The sequence below is a fragment of the Manacus candei genome, unplaced genomic scaffold (assembly GCF_025592945.1).
Source record: "Manacus candei isolate 608988 ecotype Guabito, Panama unplaced genomic scaffold, ASM2559294v1 h1tg000209l, whole genome shotgun sequence".
Taxonomy (NCBI): Eukaryota; Metazoa; Chordata; class Aves; order Passeriformes; family Pipridae; genus Manacus; species Manacus candei.
The window spans coordinates 143,466-157,544 of NW_026138257.1; the positions used below are offsets into that span (position 1 = coordinate 143,466).

A 14,079-nucleotide genomic window follows, 5' to 3' on the forward strand; every position below is an offset into this window, starting at 1 on the left:
TTATCCCTTTAAGGATCACATGGAATTTGCTGTCCTGACTTTCCTTGGTTTTCCACCTCAATCTGATTTGAACCCGGGTGAATTCCTGCTCCGGGCCTGCAGAAACATCCGGAGCTCCAACTGCACAAACGCCTGGGAAATATTCCACAGGCAGCAATTATTTAGTAAGAGATTAAGAGATATTTAATATTATAGCCCCTGACTTGAAAAATACCTCAGGTGAACATATAAATCTGCAAGTTTTAATTTCTCAGCAATTTTTAATTTCTTGGGTACAAAAATGTGAATTTTTTCACCACGGTGCTAAAGAAATTCTATCAATTTTCCTTTGAAAAAAAGGAGGAACTTCCAGTTTAAGAGATGTGTGGAAGCAGGAATTTATACACCAGTGATAAAAATTCAGATTTAAAGCAACTTGCCCACAGGGTGTTTGTGTAGGAAGATGTTTCTCACAATGGCAATAAATATTTATTAGATCAAATTATCTCCAGCCCTGACCCCAAGTAGTTTAAATACATCCCAAGTCTTCCTAAAAACCACCAAAAATCAGATTTAAACGAGGGGAAACTTGCTTTTCTTTTGCTAAGAGAAAGAGCAAACCCACCCCCCTGGCAAAGGAAAACTCCTTTATAAATCAAATTAAAGTGTCCCAGCAGCGATAAAGGATTTTAGCTGAAAGGATAAATAGAAAAAGTGAGGAAGGAATACCTTCATTGACTAAGAAACAGGAATGTAAAGGAGGAGCAGTGTCAGAGTGCCCAGATTCCAGGTTAGAAGCAGCAGCAGGAGCAACTTGCAGAGCAAAAGGAGGAATAAAAAAGAGATAAAAAAAAGAGAGGCAAGTGAGGAAAAGCAGCAGAAAAATGGGTTAGTAATCGCTGGAGAAGGGAAAGAACCTTCAACTTAAATATTCCAACTGAAGGAGAAGGTGCAACTTAAAATATTCAACTGAAAAATTTCATGTTCAACTTGAAAAATAATAGTAAACTAAAAAAACAATGGTCAACTGAACGAGAATTCCAGGTTTTCCCAGAAGTGAGAGGTAGACATGCAGCTGAAGAGACAGTAAGAGAGACTTGGATATTTGGGAAAGATAAAAAATCCCTGGGAATAAAGTGGCAAAAATTCCCTGGCAGGGAATGACTTCGTGGCAGAACCAGCACCTGGGAATGATTCTTAAAAAGGTCTTAATTGTTAATAATTTTATCTAGGTGGATATTATTAATCACTAATAATTTTATCTAGGTGGATATCACACTATTACACTACTTTTTTAATATTACATTGCACTGCCTTTTCCTCCCATGTAATATTTGGATGCTCAATAACCAGGTGATAAATCTGGTGTGCCAGGAGCTGGAATGATGGATCCAAAGGTTCCAAAGAATGGGATATTTTACCTTGTTTAATTTGTCCTTGGCTGGAAACGGGAGGGGGTGGTGGCTTCGCTCTGGCCAGCTCGGGGGTGCTGGGTCTGGGTGGCCTAAACACAAAATATCCAGGGAGAGACAAACACAAAACACCCATGAGGAGACACATCAAAGGGTCCCTGATGGAAAACACACCCAACACACAAAATATACCCAAAACCCCCCAAAAGAAGACGTTCAATCCCACCTGGTGGGCCCCTTCTTCATGTGGTCGCCGATGAAGGTGGCGTTGGTCATGCTCATCAGGGTGTTGGCCAGGGAGATGACGGAGAGCAGGTGCTGGGTGGTGACGGCGCGGGACACGCCGTAGGTGCCCTTGCCCGGCCCCTCGGCGCCGGACACCTTCCCGCCCGGCTCCCCGCCCGCTCCGCCCACCGGCCGGTTGTAGCCGGGCAGCATCAGGGACATGTGGCCTCCTCTGGACACGAGGCCGAAGGACACGGAGCAGTGAGGCTTCAGCATTCCCAGGCGCTCCAGGCACAGCTCGTCCAGCCCCGAGTTGAGGCCCCAGGCGTGCAGGCAGGACATGAAGAGCTTGGCCGTGTCCATGGTCAGGTTGTACTCCAGCAGGGTGAGCGGTTTGGATTTGCTGGCGCGATATTCCGGGTCGCCGTCTTCCCTCCTCTGCCTCAGTGCGTCGTCCTCGTCGTCCTCGTCGTCCAGCAGGTGCTCCTTGATGTTCTCCTTGATGGTCTCCTTGACCTGCTGGAAGAGCACGGCCGCCCGTTTGCCGGCCAGGAAGGAGCCGCCCTTGTCGGAGGCGCCGGAGGCCTTCTGGAGGTTCTCCGGGGAGACGAGGGCGGCGTTGGGCCGGGACGCCTCCTCCGTCAGCAGCTGGATGATCAGGGCCTCCACGTCGAAGAACAGCACGTGGATGTCGGGGTCCGTCAGGTTGGTCTTGATGGCCTGCACCATCAGGGAATTGTGGGAGTATTTGGGTAAATTCCCCTGGAAAAAAAAACCAAGGGAACAAATGGAAATTTCTACGGAGAAACCCTCAAAACACAGAAATTCAACTCACGGACGTTTATGGATAAATAAAAGTTCTCCAGGGAAGACACGAGTTCACATTTCTTTCTCCTGGACTCCACAAGATCAGTCACATTCCAAGGAACAACAAAAATCCAAGCTTTTGTCATTATTATTAAGCCACATGAAATATTTCAGGTTTGGAGACTGAACTACAGAATCAATTTATGCTGTCGGAGAAGAAGCTCCTCAAATTCACCCAGACACCACTTGTGGGTCATTCCACTCCTTAAGTCCAACTTCTTCCTCCTTCCCTTCCTCCCAAGGGGGGGGGAAAAAAAAAAGGGAAGAGGAGATAAAAGCTGAAAAAAGTCACGAAAGGAGACTGGAAACCAGAAGGAATAGCAGCACCCAAGGCTGAGCTCACGTGTTTTTATGGAATTAGGATGGTGCTGGTGTTCCTAAGGAATGTTCTCACTAAGGGACATTTCTTTCCAAGCAGGACATAACAGCAGAAGGCAAAAAAAAAAGGGGTGCTGCCCCAAAAGCCAGCTGACCTTATCGGAGGCCTCGGAAGCCAGGAGGTTGGTGGCCAAGGTCTGCAGCTTCTGGTGGGCCACGTTCTTGAGGGCGGCCAGGCTGCGGCGGGTCATGGCCTGCTTCAGGTTGACGGCGGGGTGGCTGAGGGCGTCCACGGCGGCGGGCACGGCCTCGTCACAGGCGTTCAGGATCTCCACCGCCGTGATGCCCATCACACACCGGTCCAGGGCGCCTGCAGGGGGGTTTGGGAGAGCCAAAATGTAAGAGGATGGTAAAAGAAACACATAATAGGCCTAGAGGTAATAAATTAAGATGCAGTAAGATAAAGGAGACATTTGAATAGCAGAAACAGCTCCCTCAGTCTCTCCTCATAGGACTTGTGCTCCAGTCCCTTCACCAGCATTGTTGCTCTTCTCTGGACCTGCTCCAGCCCCTCCATGTCCTTCCTGAACTGAGGGTCCAGAACTGGACACAGCACTCCAAGGGTGGCCTCACCAGCGCTGAGTCCAGGGCAAGAATCACTTCCTTGGACCTGTTGGCCACACTGTTCCTGAGCCAGGCCAGGATCCATTGGCCTTCTTGTCCCCCTGGGCACACTCTGGCTCCTGTTCAGCTCCCTGTCCAGCCCCACTCCCAGCTCCCTTCCTGCCTGGCTGCTCTCCAGCCCCTCTGGCCCAGCCTGGAGCTGCCAGGGGTTGTTGTGGCCAAAGTGCAGGACCCGGCCCTTGGCCTGCTTGAACCTCATCCCGTTGGAATCAGCCCAACTCTCCAGCCTGTCCAGGTCCCTCTGCAGAGCCCCCCTGCCCTCCAGCTCATCGACACTCCCCCCCAGCTTGGTGTCATCCAGCTCAGTGTCATCCCCCAGCTTTAACTCTGCCCTTGGAGCCCTCGGCCAACCTAGATTTGCCCGGATCAGGGATGGATTCCGGGCGTGCGGGAGCTCACCGGTGTCCATCTGCCAGACGTACACGGAGCCGTCGGAGCAGCCCACCACCAGGTAGTCGTCGGCGGGTCTCCACTTGATGACCTGGATGGGGAAGAGGTGGCGGGAGGCCAACATGATGCACTTCTTCTCCCGCAGGCTCAGCAGGCCCACCGAGTGGTCGCTGGCGACGGAGCAGACGCAGTGCTGCACTCGGGCCTAAATCAAAAAGAAATTTTAAAAAGTTATCTTAATCACAATGCAGAGATTGTTGGTGTTAAAACCTTTTCCACGGTGAGCAAAATCAGACAAAAGGCGGTTTCCAAGCAATTAATGTCGTTTTGTTCATGAAATTGTACTTACTCAGCCACGTTATACGAGGCAAAATTGCCTTGGAAATTTACTCTTGGTAATATTTTAAATCCTTGATATAATTAAAACATGAGGAGAACAAAGCCATAAAACCCAGAATTAAGCTGTTTTTAAGATAACATAGAAATGTATAAGAATAAGATAATATATAGTGATGTTTAATGCATGTAATTGTACACAGATAACATATGTTATATATATTATATATATATACTACATGTGCATATACAGGCTATATACACTACATATATGTGTATATATACTTTATGTGTGTATATACACTATATATATACACACATATATAGGCTATAGATACTATACATATATAGATACTATATATGCATATATATACTATAGATACTATACATACACACTACATACTGTATATAATACTATATATCTTAACACACACAATAAAACACCTGATATATTATATTTTATGTGCACACTACATTATTATTCCTATTACTATAATAATAACAACAGCATAATAATTAAGCTTTTGTTTGTTTGTTTGTTTTTTATTTTTAAGACCTTTTACTTCAGCCCTTCCAAGCCCCGGCTCCACCCCGAGCATTCCACCCTCCACTCCCCACTCACGCTGCAGTTGTCGGGCGGCACGAGGAGCTGGGTGATCTCGCCGCCGTGCACGCAGAAGATGTGCTTCATCTCCCCCGAGAAGATGTCCCAGACGATGACGGAGAAGTCCACCCCTCCCGAGACCAGGAAGCGCTGGTCGTAGCGGGAGGACACCTGGTGAGGGTACAGCAGGCACGTCACCTTGTTCCGGTGGCCCCGCAGCGTCCGGTGGGGCGGCCAACCTGGGGGTCGGGGATGGAGATTAGTGTTTTTTGACATTAAATAAAAATTGTTTTGGTATAAAGTGATATAAATGAAATCAGTTCTCTGAAGGAACAGACTCACTGCAATCCATGTTCTCAGAGAATTCACCCTGTTTTTAATATTAGTATTTTTTTTTACATTAAGAGGAGGCTCAGGGGAGACCTCCTCACTCTCTACAACTCCCTGACAGGAGGGGGGAGTCAGGTGGGGGTTTGTCTCTTCTCCCAGGCAACTCTCAGCAAGACAAGAGGGTTCAGTCTTGAGCTGTGCCAGGGGAGGTTTAGGTTGGAGATTAGAAAGAATTTCTTTCCAGAAAGGGTGCTCAGCCATTGGAATGGGTTGACCAGGGAAGTGGGGGATTCTCCATCCCTGGAGGTGTTTAAGGACAGGCTGGATGTGGCATCAGCGCCACGGGCTGGGAACCACGGCGGGGTTGGATCAAGGGTTGGACAGGGTGATCTCAGAGGTCCCTTCCAACCCAACTGATTTATGATTCCATGATTCCCAGCTTTCCCGTACCCCTGCGGAGCATGTGCTCTCCCTGGAGCAGCTGGACGATGGCGGTCTGGGTGGCGGGCACGATGACCACGCTGCCGTCCTGGCGGCCGCACACCAGGCGCCCGTGGGCCGGGATGTACACGCTGGCCGTCACCCGCAGCGGCTCGCCCAGCCCGGGCACCACGCTCAGCTGGTCGATGATGCCCGCGGGGCGAGGGCTCAGCTCGTCGAAAGCTTCCTGCAGGGAGATGGAGGTGGTGCTTGGCAGGCCTGGCAAAAAAGGAAGGGGAAAAAAAAGAAGGAAGGGGTGAGGCGGGAGGAGGATTTGAGCAGCCTGGGTTGGTAGATCTGGAGGAGCTTTGAGCTCCCTTCCAACCCAAAGCATTCCATGATTCTGCACTGGAAATAAATGTACTGGCTACAAGGATAAAGCTAATTAAGATTTTGAGCATTGATGAAAAAATGAAGCTGCTGTAACTCTTAAATAAACCTAATTAAGATTTTGATGGTGCGTTATCAAATCACATTACTGCAACTCTTACTATTCAAGCCCAACGTCCTGGATATCTGAGAGAACCAGCAGGGTTTTGTCCAGCCAAAACACACCTAAAACTGTTAAAAGGCTGTTCATCGGGTACCTCTTGCACTCTCCTGCTGTTCCAGAGCGTCGGGCACGCTCCAGATGCACAGTCTCCCCGAGGAGTCTCCTTGGATCAGCAGCTTGTAGGAGAACTCTCCCTGGCCACAGAAGAAGCGAGTGACTGGAGGACATATCAGGAGCTGTTAAAAAAATAAATAAGTAAATAAAAAAATCAATCAATAACTTTAGGCCACATGCTCACCTCAACAGTTTGCACTGTGCCTTTTAAAAGCAGGCCAGAAATTCCTGCAGTCCATGAGGAAAAACTCCTGTTTCACCTGTTTCTCTGCCCTGTCCAACACGCTGTAGAGCAAAGGTGGGATCAGGTTTTCCACGGCTTTCCCCACGTCCCTGCGGAACGAGTCGCTGGCTGGGAGGCAGCTGGGGGTGAGGAGGAGGAGAAAGGAGTCAAATTCCCAGGATTTAAAATTTCTGGCACAGTTTCATATTTATGTGCCTATTTTCAGTTTTTTGCACTGGCCCAAGATTTCAGTGTTTTTCCCCTCCAGATGAAATAAATGGGAGTATTTAATTTTTGCCTACCTGGCTGGTAATTTATAGATGAAACTTTGTCCATCCTCTGTCCACACAATCACTTTGTCAGCTGCCACAAAGTCCCCACCAGTCCAGGTCTGACTGTTTTCACTGGGAACTGAACATAAGAGGGAATAATCCCCAGCATCAAAAACCTGGGAAGAAACAACAAAAGGGGTGTCAGGAATCTAAATATGCATTAAATATGTAAATAGAATCACACTGAAAGGACTGGGAGCATCTTGCTCTGCATGTTTCAGGGTAATTTAATTAAATTAGGCCCCAGGGGTTGCTGCCTTACTCTCCAGTACTTGGAGCACACGACCAGAAGCGAGCGCTGGGTGAAGGCGCAGAAGGAGATGCTCTGACAGTTCTGGCAGTAGATGGGCTTGGATTCCTCCTCAAACACGGGCGTGGTATCCTAAAAACAACCAAAACCAACACCAAAATCATTCTTTTCCTGCTCAAATCGAACTCAGACCCCACAGAATAGAGGTTCTGGTATTCCCTGAGGTGCCCCACAGCTGATTTCTGAGGGAAACCCGAACGCTCGGAGCGGTTCTGATTCCATTATTCCTCCTAAGAAGATCTGCAGGAGGCACGTGGTCTCCTCTTTGGTCACTTAAGTCTCCCAGATTCCCCAGCAGGATGGATTAGTGGTGCTGATTTAGTCAGGGAATCACCTTGCAGCCAGGTAGGAAAGTGGGATAAAGCAGATTCCACTCCCGTGGAATAAACTTAAAGAATAAGTTAATTTTTCCCTAAGTTGCTAAACATCTTTTCCAAGGGGTTTCTGGGAGGAGTTAATTTCCCAGAGGTCTGAAACGTGCAGTAAATCTCAGACTTTTATTCATTAGGACACAGGGAGTTGGAGATAATCCCAAAAAAGGAATATTCCTAAAAAAATAATCCAGCAGTTTACCTGGAGCCGACTGACTTCCGAGGTGATGATCCAGACTTTCAGGATGCCGGTCACGGAAACGGCCACCACGGTGTCCTCTGGGAAACACAGAAACCAGGATGAGATCCCAAGGAATTCTCCACTGGGTGTACAAAGACACCCAGGAGAAACTAAAACTTCAGGCCAAAAACACCCCTGGAAGCCACCAAGGCCAGGAGTGAGAAATAATCACCTTGTGTCCTGTTGGATCGGATGATGCTCATGGAGCTGATCCAGTCAGGAGAGATCTTGGATATCAGGGAATAAAGAACTTCCAGGCTGGTGGCATCCACCACCAGAATTTCGGGATAATGCCCGTGGCATAGGAGCCTCCCTTCCCGCTGCGAGCCGACTGTGAACTGATAGAACTGCCAAGACACAGAAATTATACCCCGGGTGGGACAGGAATTCCTTCATTTTTAATCCAAACCAAAATGTTTGGGATGGCCAGAGCTCTGGAATCCTTCCAGGACTGACCTGAATTCCCGTGTGCGCACAGGCCAGTTTGGTGAACTCGATGCATCTCCCATCGTTCACATCCCACAGGCACATCTCCCTAAAAACACCAAAAAAACTTCCCTAAAACTCCAGGGAAACCAGGCCAGGCTTCCAAACATTTCAAAATCCCTCTACACTGGGAGGAACTTCATTGGAACCATTCCTTGCATATCAACTGCACAAGAAATCCTTCCCTCCTCCACCTTCTGATTAGCAAATAAAACCACTGAAAAAATAAAATGTATTTGCTGATGAATTTTTTTTTTAAGGATCAAAAAAAATCCAACGCAGCCCCAGCGTGGAAATAGGGATAATTTGGGGACAGATTTCCATGATTTGACAGTTGTGGAGATCAAAACTGCTGGGAAACTCACCCACTCTCAGATGCACTCACTATATATTGTTTTTCACTGGAAGCTGAGGCCTTGGATAAACAAGTAACTGAGGCCGTGTGACCAAACAGCAGAGCTCGGGGATTAATCTGGGAGCAGGGAAAGAAAAGGGGAAGTCAAAATACCACTCTGAAAAACAGAAGACACATATGCCAGCTTTCTATTTTATATATTATATATCTATTAATATACACATATTTAATTAGTGTAGCTGTGGATATATAACCTTGAAAAAGAGTTTCTACTTAACACTGGAAAAAAAGGCAATTTGCAAACTCATATCAATAAAATCTATAAAGTTGGCTCAGTTTGAATGAAAAAATTGACAGGGGGAAACTATTGTTGCACAAGACAAGTTCTGGATATTTATAAATAAGGGGAGACCTCCAGGAGAGCTGGAGAGGCCCTTGGGACAAGGGATGGAGGGACAGGACAAGGGGAATGGCTTGGGAAGGCAGGGATAGATGGGATATGGGGAAAGAGCGGCGATTCCCGAGGGAATTCTTACCTGCAGGTCCGGGCTGAGGTCCCAGAGGCAGATCTGGCCGTCGTGGCAGCCGGTGACGATGACGGTGGCACCGTCCATGAGCAGCAGGGAGGACACGCAGTGCGTGGGGGCGCGGCGGCCCCACAGCACGATGGGCAGCACCAGGCTGTTCCCGGCCATCCCGCCCGCCGGCCTGCAACAAAACAGCACCAGAGACATGGAACTGGGCCACGGGAAACCCGACGGAGCCAGTTTTGGGAATGCCGGATACGACAGTGACGGTATCTCCATGAGGGACCCCTCAGATCGCCCTCAGGGAGGGCCTTCCCCTGCCCTCAGGGACCACCTTTGCCTTCCCTCAGGGACCACATTCACCTTCCCTCAGGGACCATATTCACCTTCCCTCAGGGACTGCCTTCCCCTGCCCTCAGGGAGCCCTTCCCTCAGGGACCGCCTTCCCCTGCCCTCGGGGACCACCTTCCTCTTCCCTCAGGAAGGGCCTTCATCTTCCCTCAGGGAGGGCCTTCCTCTTCCCTCAGGAAGGGCCTTCATCTTCCCTCAGGGAGGGCCTTCATCTTCCCTCAGGGAGGGCCTTCATCTTCCCTCAGGGAGGGCCTTCATCTTCCCTCAGGGAGGGCCTTCATCTTCCCTCAGGGAGGGCCTTCATCTTCCCTCAGGGAGGGCCTTCATCTTCCCTCAGGGAGGGCCTTCATCTTCCCTCAGGGAGGGCCTTCATCTTCCCTCAGGGAGGGCCTTCATCTTCCCTCAGGGAGGGCCTTCATCTTCCCTCAGGGAGGGCCTTCATCTTCCCTCAGGGAGGGCCTTCATCTTCCCTCAGGAAGGGCCTTCATCTTCCCTCAGGAAGGGCCTTCATCTTCCCTCAGGGACCGAACTGCGTCCCTTAAACTGCCCAGGAAAAACATATCCCCTCACATGTTTGGCAAAATTCCACAGGCTTTTTATCCATCTAGGCCCCAAACAGCACATCCCTGGGCATGCGGAGAGTGTGGCCAAAATCGCTCTTTTCGGAGTGATTTTGAACAAACAAATGTTTGAAGCCCCGGTTATTATATCTATGATGTTACTAGATCCCTGATATTAATACATCCCTAATATTAATACATCCCTAATATCATTACATCTCTGATATTATTATACTCCTGATATTATTACCTCCCTGCTATTCCATATCTGATATTACTGACAGCATTAAACACCTGATTGCACAGATACACCCCTCAAAACACAGAATATCCTGGTGAAACCAGCCGTGTGAGATCCACTGATAAAGTGGATTTTGGCCATTACCCAGCAGGAAACAGGTCTAGCTCTATCTTTATGGCAACATTTGGGATATCTTATAAAGATATTGACACAAACAACACGGGGAAATTGGAGCTGCCACGAGGCCAAAATTGTCTCGGTGGCCGGGAAGTGGAAAGAAAACAGAAATTCAAGTTGTGGCAATAAAATCCAGTTGCATTAGCACGAGATTTAAATCCCAAAACAAGCCTCTGTTGTCGGTAGCAACATTCCCAGCTCCAAGTTTTCAGAACTGACATTTTCTTATCGGCCACGAGGTTGTGTTAAATAAATAACTAAACACTCCTGTTATGCTCTGAATGTCCCAGCTCATACCTCTGATTTAGAGGAGCACAAAGCAGGATTCACTGAAGAAATATTTTAAAATATTTTACAAACACAGTTCCCTGGAGCCTCCCACTTCACAAAATCCACATCATCCAGTCACTAAGATCACAAAAAATGCCACTTCAGAACAAGGCAACTCATTCCTCGGACTCTGGTAATTAAAAATTATTTCATTGAGAGCTTGAATTTAATCAAATTAGAAATAAAAGACCTAAAAATCCAAGTATGGAATCTTTTGGAAGCTGCTCCACTGCAACCCCCATCACCTGCCCGTGCAGTGTTAATTTGTTATGCAACGCTGGATCGATTGTTCTGTCTGGACAACCATGAATATAAATCACAAATAGAAAATCACAAATAGAAAATCACAAATAGAAAATCACAAATAGAAAATCACAAATAGAAAATCACAAATAGAAAATCACAAATAGAAAATCACAAATAGAAAATCACAAATAGAAAATCACAAATAGAAAATCACAAATAGAAAATCACAAATAGAAAATCACAAATAGAAAATCACAAATAGAAAATCACAAATAGAAAATCACAAATAGAAAATCACAAATAGAAAATCACAAATAGAAAATCACAAATAGAAAATCACAAATAGAAAATCACAAATAGAAAATCACAAATAGAAAATCACAAATAGAAAATCACAAATAGAAAATCACAAATAGAAACTAATTAAAAATTTTAACCAATACAGAAAGAGCCACGATTAAAAACCCTCCTTGATTTACAGCAAAATCACCATAAAAACAGAATAAACCCAGCAATAAGGTGTCCAGATGCAACAGAACAACAAAACCACCAAAAGCAACCAAAAATACCCATTTCACTCTTTTACCACCCGATTTTGGGGAGGAAATGAACCATAAATGACTAAAACTGAGCTGAAAAATGCCAATAAGCAACATAAAAGTCTCTTCCAACCCCTGATATTTCAAACCAAGGCTCTGGGGGGAGAGAGAGGGAAAAGCAGAACTACCTCTTTCCTTCTCCTTTTCTCCTGTGGTGCCTCAAGGCCTTCAGGAAAAGCTTCCTTTTGAGGAAAAACCACATCTTAATTCCCAAAGAATTCCAACTGCAGAGCTCGGCCCCTGGCAAACGGCGACTGCGGCCCCCGAGAGCACCAAAACTCCCCTTTTGTCCCAGACAGATCAATAATTCCCTTTTTTCAAGGGAGCAAATCGACACTGTCCCGCTGCCAGATGGGCCAAAAAAGCAGCCAGGGGGTTATTCCACATGAATTCCCACATCCCAGCTATTTATAACTTCGGGAAGCCACGGATTCCGGCAGAAAAGGGAACTTCAGTGGGAAAAATGGAGTTGCCACTAGCAAAGTGCTTCCTGTTAATACTTCTTCAGATTAGTAAATGAACCAAAAAAAATTTAAAATAACCTGTTCATCTGATAGAATAATCAGGTGACTCTCTGAACTGCTCTGTTTAAGGCTGGGATTTAGGCAGATTTAACAGTCTGGGATCAGCTCCTTATTTGAGTGAAGGCATTAAACTGATTTTTGAAGTGCAAGATATTAAATACTGAAGCCAAGACTCACCTAAACACCTTTATCAAGCCAAGATGCTCTTCCCAAACACTTTTATTGCCATTAAATGAGGAATTAACATTAGGATACTTGTGGACACTAAAATAACCTGCCAAAAAATACTGCAAAATAGCATTAAATAGCACAAACCAGCTATTAATGGGTTGTTTATGCATTTTATAAAAACTCGATTATTCTAAATTTAACTACAAATTACACTTTCTATTTATCACTCGGGCACAGAGAAAAAGGACTAATTGGGGGAAGACAATTAAAACACTTCCCTGGATACGCAGGAGGTTCCACAGCAAGGCAGAGGACGAGATAATAATAATAATCTGAGACTCCAAACTGCAGTTAATTGACCCCTCGGAAGCCCCATCCATTAAGAACCCGGGGCTTGTTTTGGGGTGAAACTTGCTGAAATCTGGAGTCCAATCCTGGGCACCTGGAGAACTGTACCCGTGGATACCTGGGGCCATGGGCACCTGGACAGCTGAATACCCGTGTCTCCCTGTCCCCGGGCACCTGGACAGCTGGATACCCGTGTCTCCCTGTCCCCGGGCACCTGGACAGCTGGACACCCGTGTCTCCCTGTCCCCGGGCTCCCGCGCACGCCGTTCCCGTTATCCCCGTGTCCCGGTACCGCAGAGCCCCCGGCGGCCCCCGCAGCACCCGCGCCGGGGTCTCGCCCGGCCGCTCCCGCTGTGCCCGCCCCGTTCTCCCGGCCCCGCTCCATGCCCCGTTATCCCGCTCTCACCGGCTCTCCCGGTTCCTCGTCCCGCTGTCCCGTCCCGGAGCCGCGGCCCGGGAGCGGCCCCGGCCGGGTGACACCGCCGGCTCTTACGGCACTGCCGCAAAGCGCGGCCGCCGCGCCTCACGGCAGCCGGGTCACCCTGGCAACCGCCGGACCGCCCTCAGCGCGCCCGGGGAGCGGGGAACTACTCACTTGATTTGTTAATTAACGATTGCTGAAGGGCCTTGAAGTTATAACAGCCGGGAGCAGAGTCTGTCGTTCTGAGCAGGGAAAGCGCCGTTATGAGGCACCCCGAAGTGACATTTACGTGTTATTAGGTAAATAATAATGTTATTATGCCTGTATTAAAAAAAAAAAGCAGAAGCGTCACCCCGTAACGCCAAAAAAAAAAAGTAGTGAATAACAAATTACGAAAAACTTTATGTAGGCAGAGCTTCCCTCTTATAGCTCCCCGCTCGTGCTCTAAATTGACCGGCACGCCCCTCAGCTGCCTGTAACCAAAATGGCCGAAGCAGCGTCGCTCCCGCCCCTCAGCGCCCCTACCCAACATGGCGGCCGGCGGATAACCCGCCCCTCTCTGCCCTGCCCTAAGATGGCGGCACTGCCCCTACCCAAAATGGCGCCGGTGGCGTCACCCGCCCCTCTCTGCCCTGCCCCAAGATAGCGGCACCGCCCCTGCCCGAAATGGCGCCGGCGGAGTCACCCGCCCCTCTCTCAGTAGGATGTCGAGTGCCACCGTGTCCCCGAGGTCCCCCTTTCTCCTGTCGGGATAGAAAGGATCCCCAGGCGTCTGCAGGCACGAGGGACTCGTCCAACTGGGATTTGCCTCCAGCCCATGGTAAGATGGATTTTCAGGGTCCAACGGGTCACGGGCCAGCTCTCCTGCTGGAGTTTTTGGGTGCTGGATTTGAACCCAAAGAGCAAACCTAAAGTCAGGTCTGTTCTGGAGTGTGTTCCACTTGTGCAAAGCTCCTTCCCTCTGTTTCTTTTCTGTTCTGGAAAGCACAGTCTGGGGGTCCCGGGCACTTCCTATGAAATGATGCCACGGAAAT

The 14,079-nt window shown here is 48.1% G+C and overlaps 1 protein-coding gene and 1 long non-coding RNA gene across 6 annotated transcripts in view; one reads left to right on the plus strand and one right to left on the minus strand.

Annotated features, from left to right (window-relative positions):
* WDR7 (WD repeat domain 7) overlaps positions 1-13,118 on the minus strand; it is a 30,810-nt gene extending 17,692 nt beyond the window's left edge. The window contains exons 1-17 of one of the 2 annotated variants that reach the window (XM_051774582.1): positions 13,031-13,118; positions 9,087-9,258; positions 8,561-8,667; positions 8,166-8,244; positions 7,882-8,056; positions 7,671-7,747; positions 7,050-7,169; positions 6,758-6,903; positions 6,493-6,595; positions 6,213-6,354; positions 5,596-5,844; positions 4,834-5,054; positions 3,885-4,080; positions 2,957-3,171; positions 1,618-2,378; positions 1,401-1,483; positions 709-792 (exon numbers count right to left, since the gene is read on the minus strand). In XM_051774582.1, the coding sequence (XP_051630542.1) occupies positions 709-792; positions 1,401-1,483; positions 1,618-2,378; positions 2,957-3,171; positions 3,885-4,080; positions 4,834-5,054; positions 5,596-5,844; positions 6,213-6,354; positions 6,493-6,595; positions 6,758-6,903; positions 7,050-7,169; positions 7,671-7,747; positions 7,882-8,056; positions 8,166-8,244; positions 8,561-8,667; positions 9,087-9,245 (2,917 nt within the window). In that variant the 5' untranslated portion in view covers positions 9,246-9,258; positions 13,031-13,118. The remainder of the gene's footprint in view (positions 1-708; positions 793-1,400; positions 1,484-1,617; positions 2,379-2,956; positions 3,172-3,884; positions 4,081-4,833; positions 5,055-5,595; positions 5,845-6,212; positions 6,355-6,492; positions 6,596-6,757; positions 6,904-7,049; positions 7,170-7,670; positions 7,748-7,881; positions 8,057-8,165; positions 8,245-8,560; positions 8,668-9,086; positions 9,259-13,030) is intronic. The other variant, XM_051774583.1, reaches the window with a different exon arrangement.
* Positions 1-14,079, plus strand: part of LOC127464302 (uncharacterized) — a 52,999-nt gene that overhangs the window by 27,718 nt on the left and 11,202 nt on the right. Inside the window, exons 1-2 of one of the 4 annotated variants that reach the window (XR_007901286.1) lie at positions 13,205-13,344; positions 13,746-13,865. This is a non-coding gene — a long non-coding RNA (uncharacterized LOC127464302). Of the gene's footprint in view, positions 1-13,204; positions 13,345-13,696; positions 13,866-14,079 lie in introns of those variants that run through there. The other 3 variants (XR_007901287.1, XR_007901288.1, XR_007901284.1) reach the window with 3 other exon arrangements.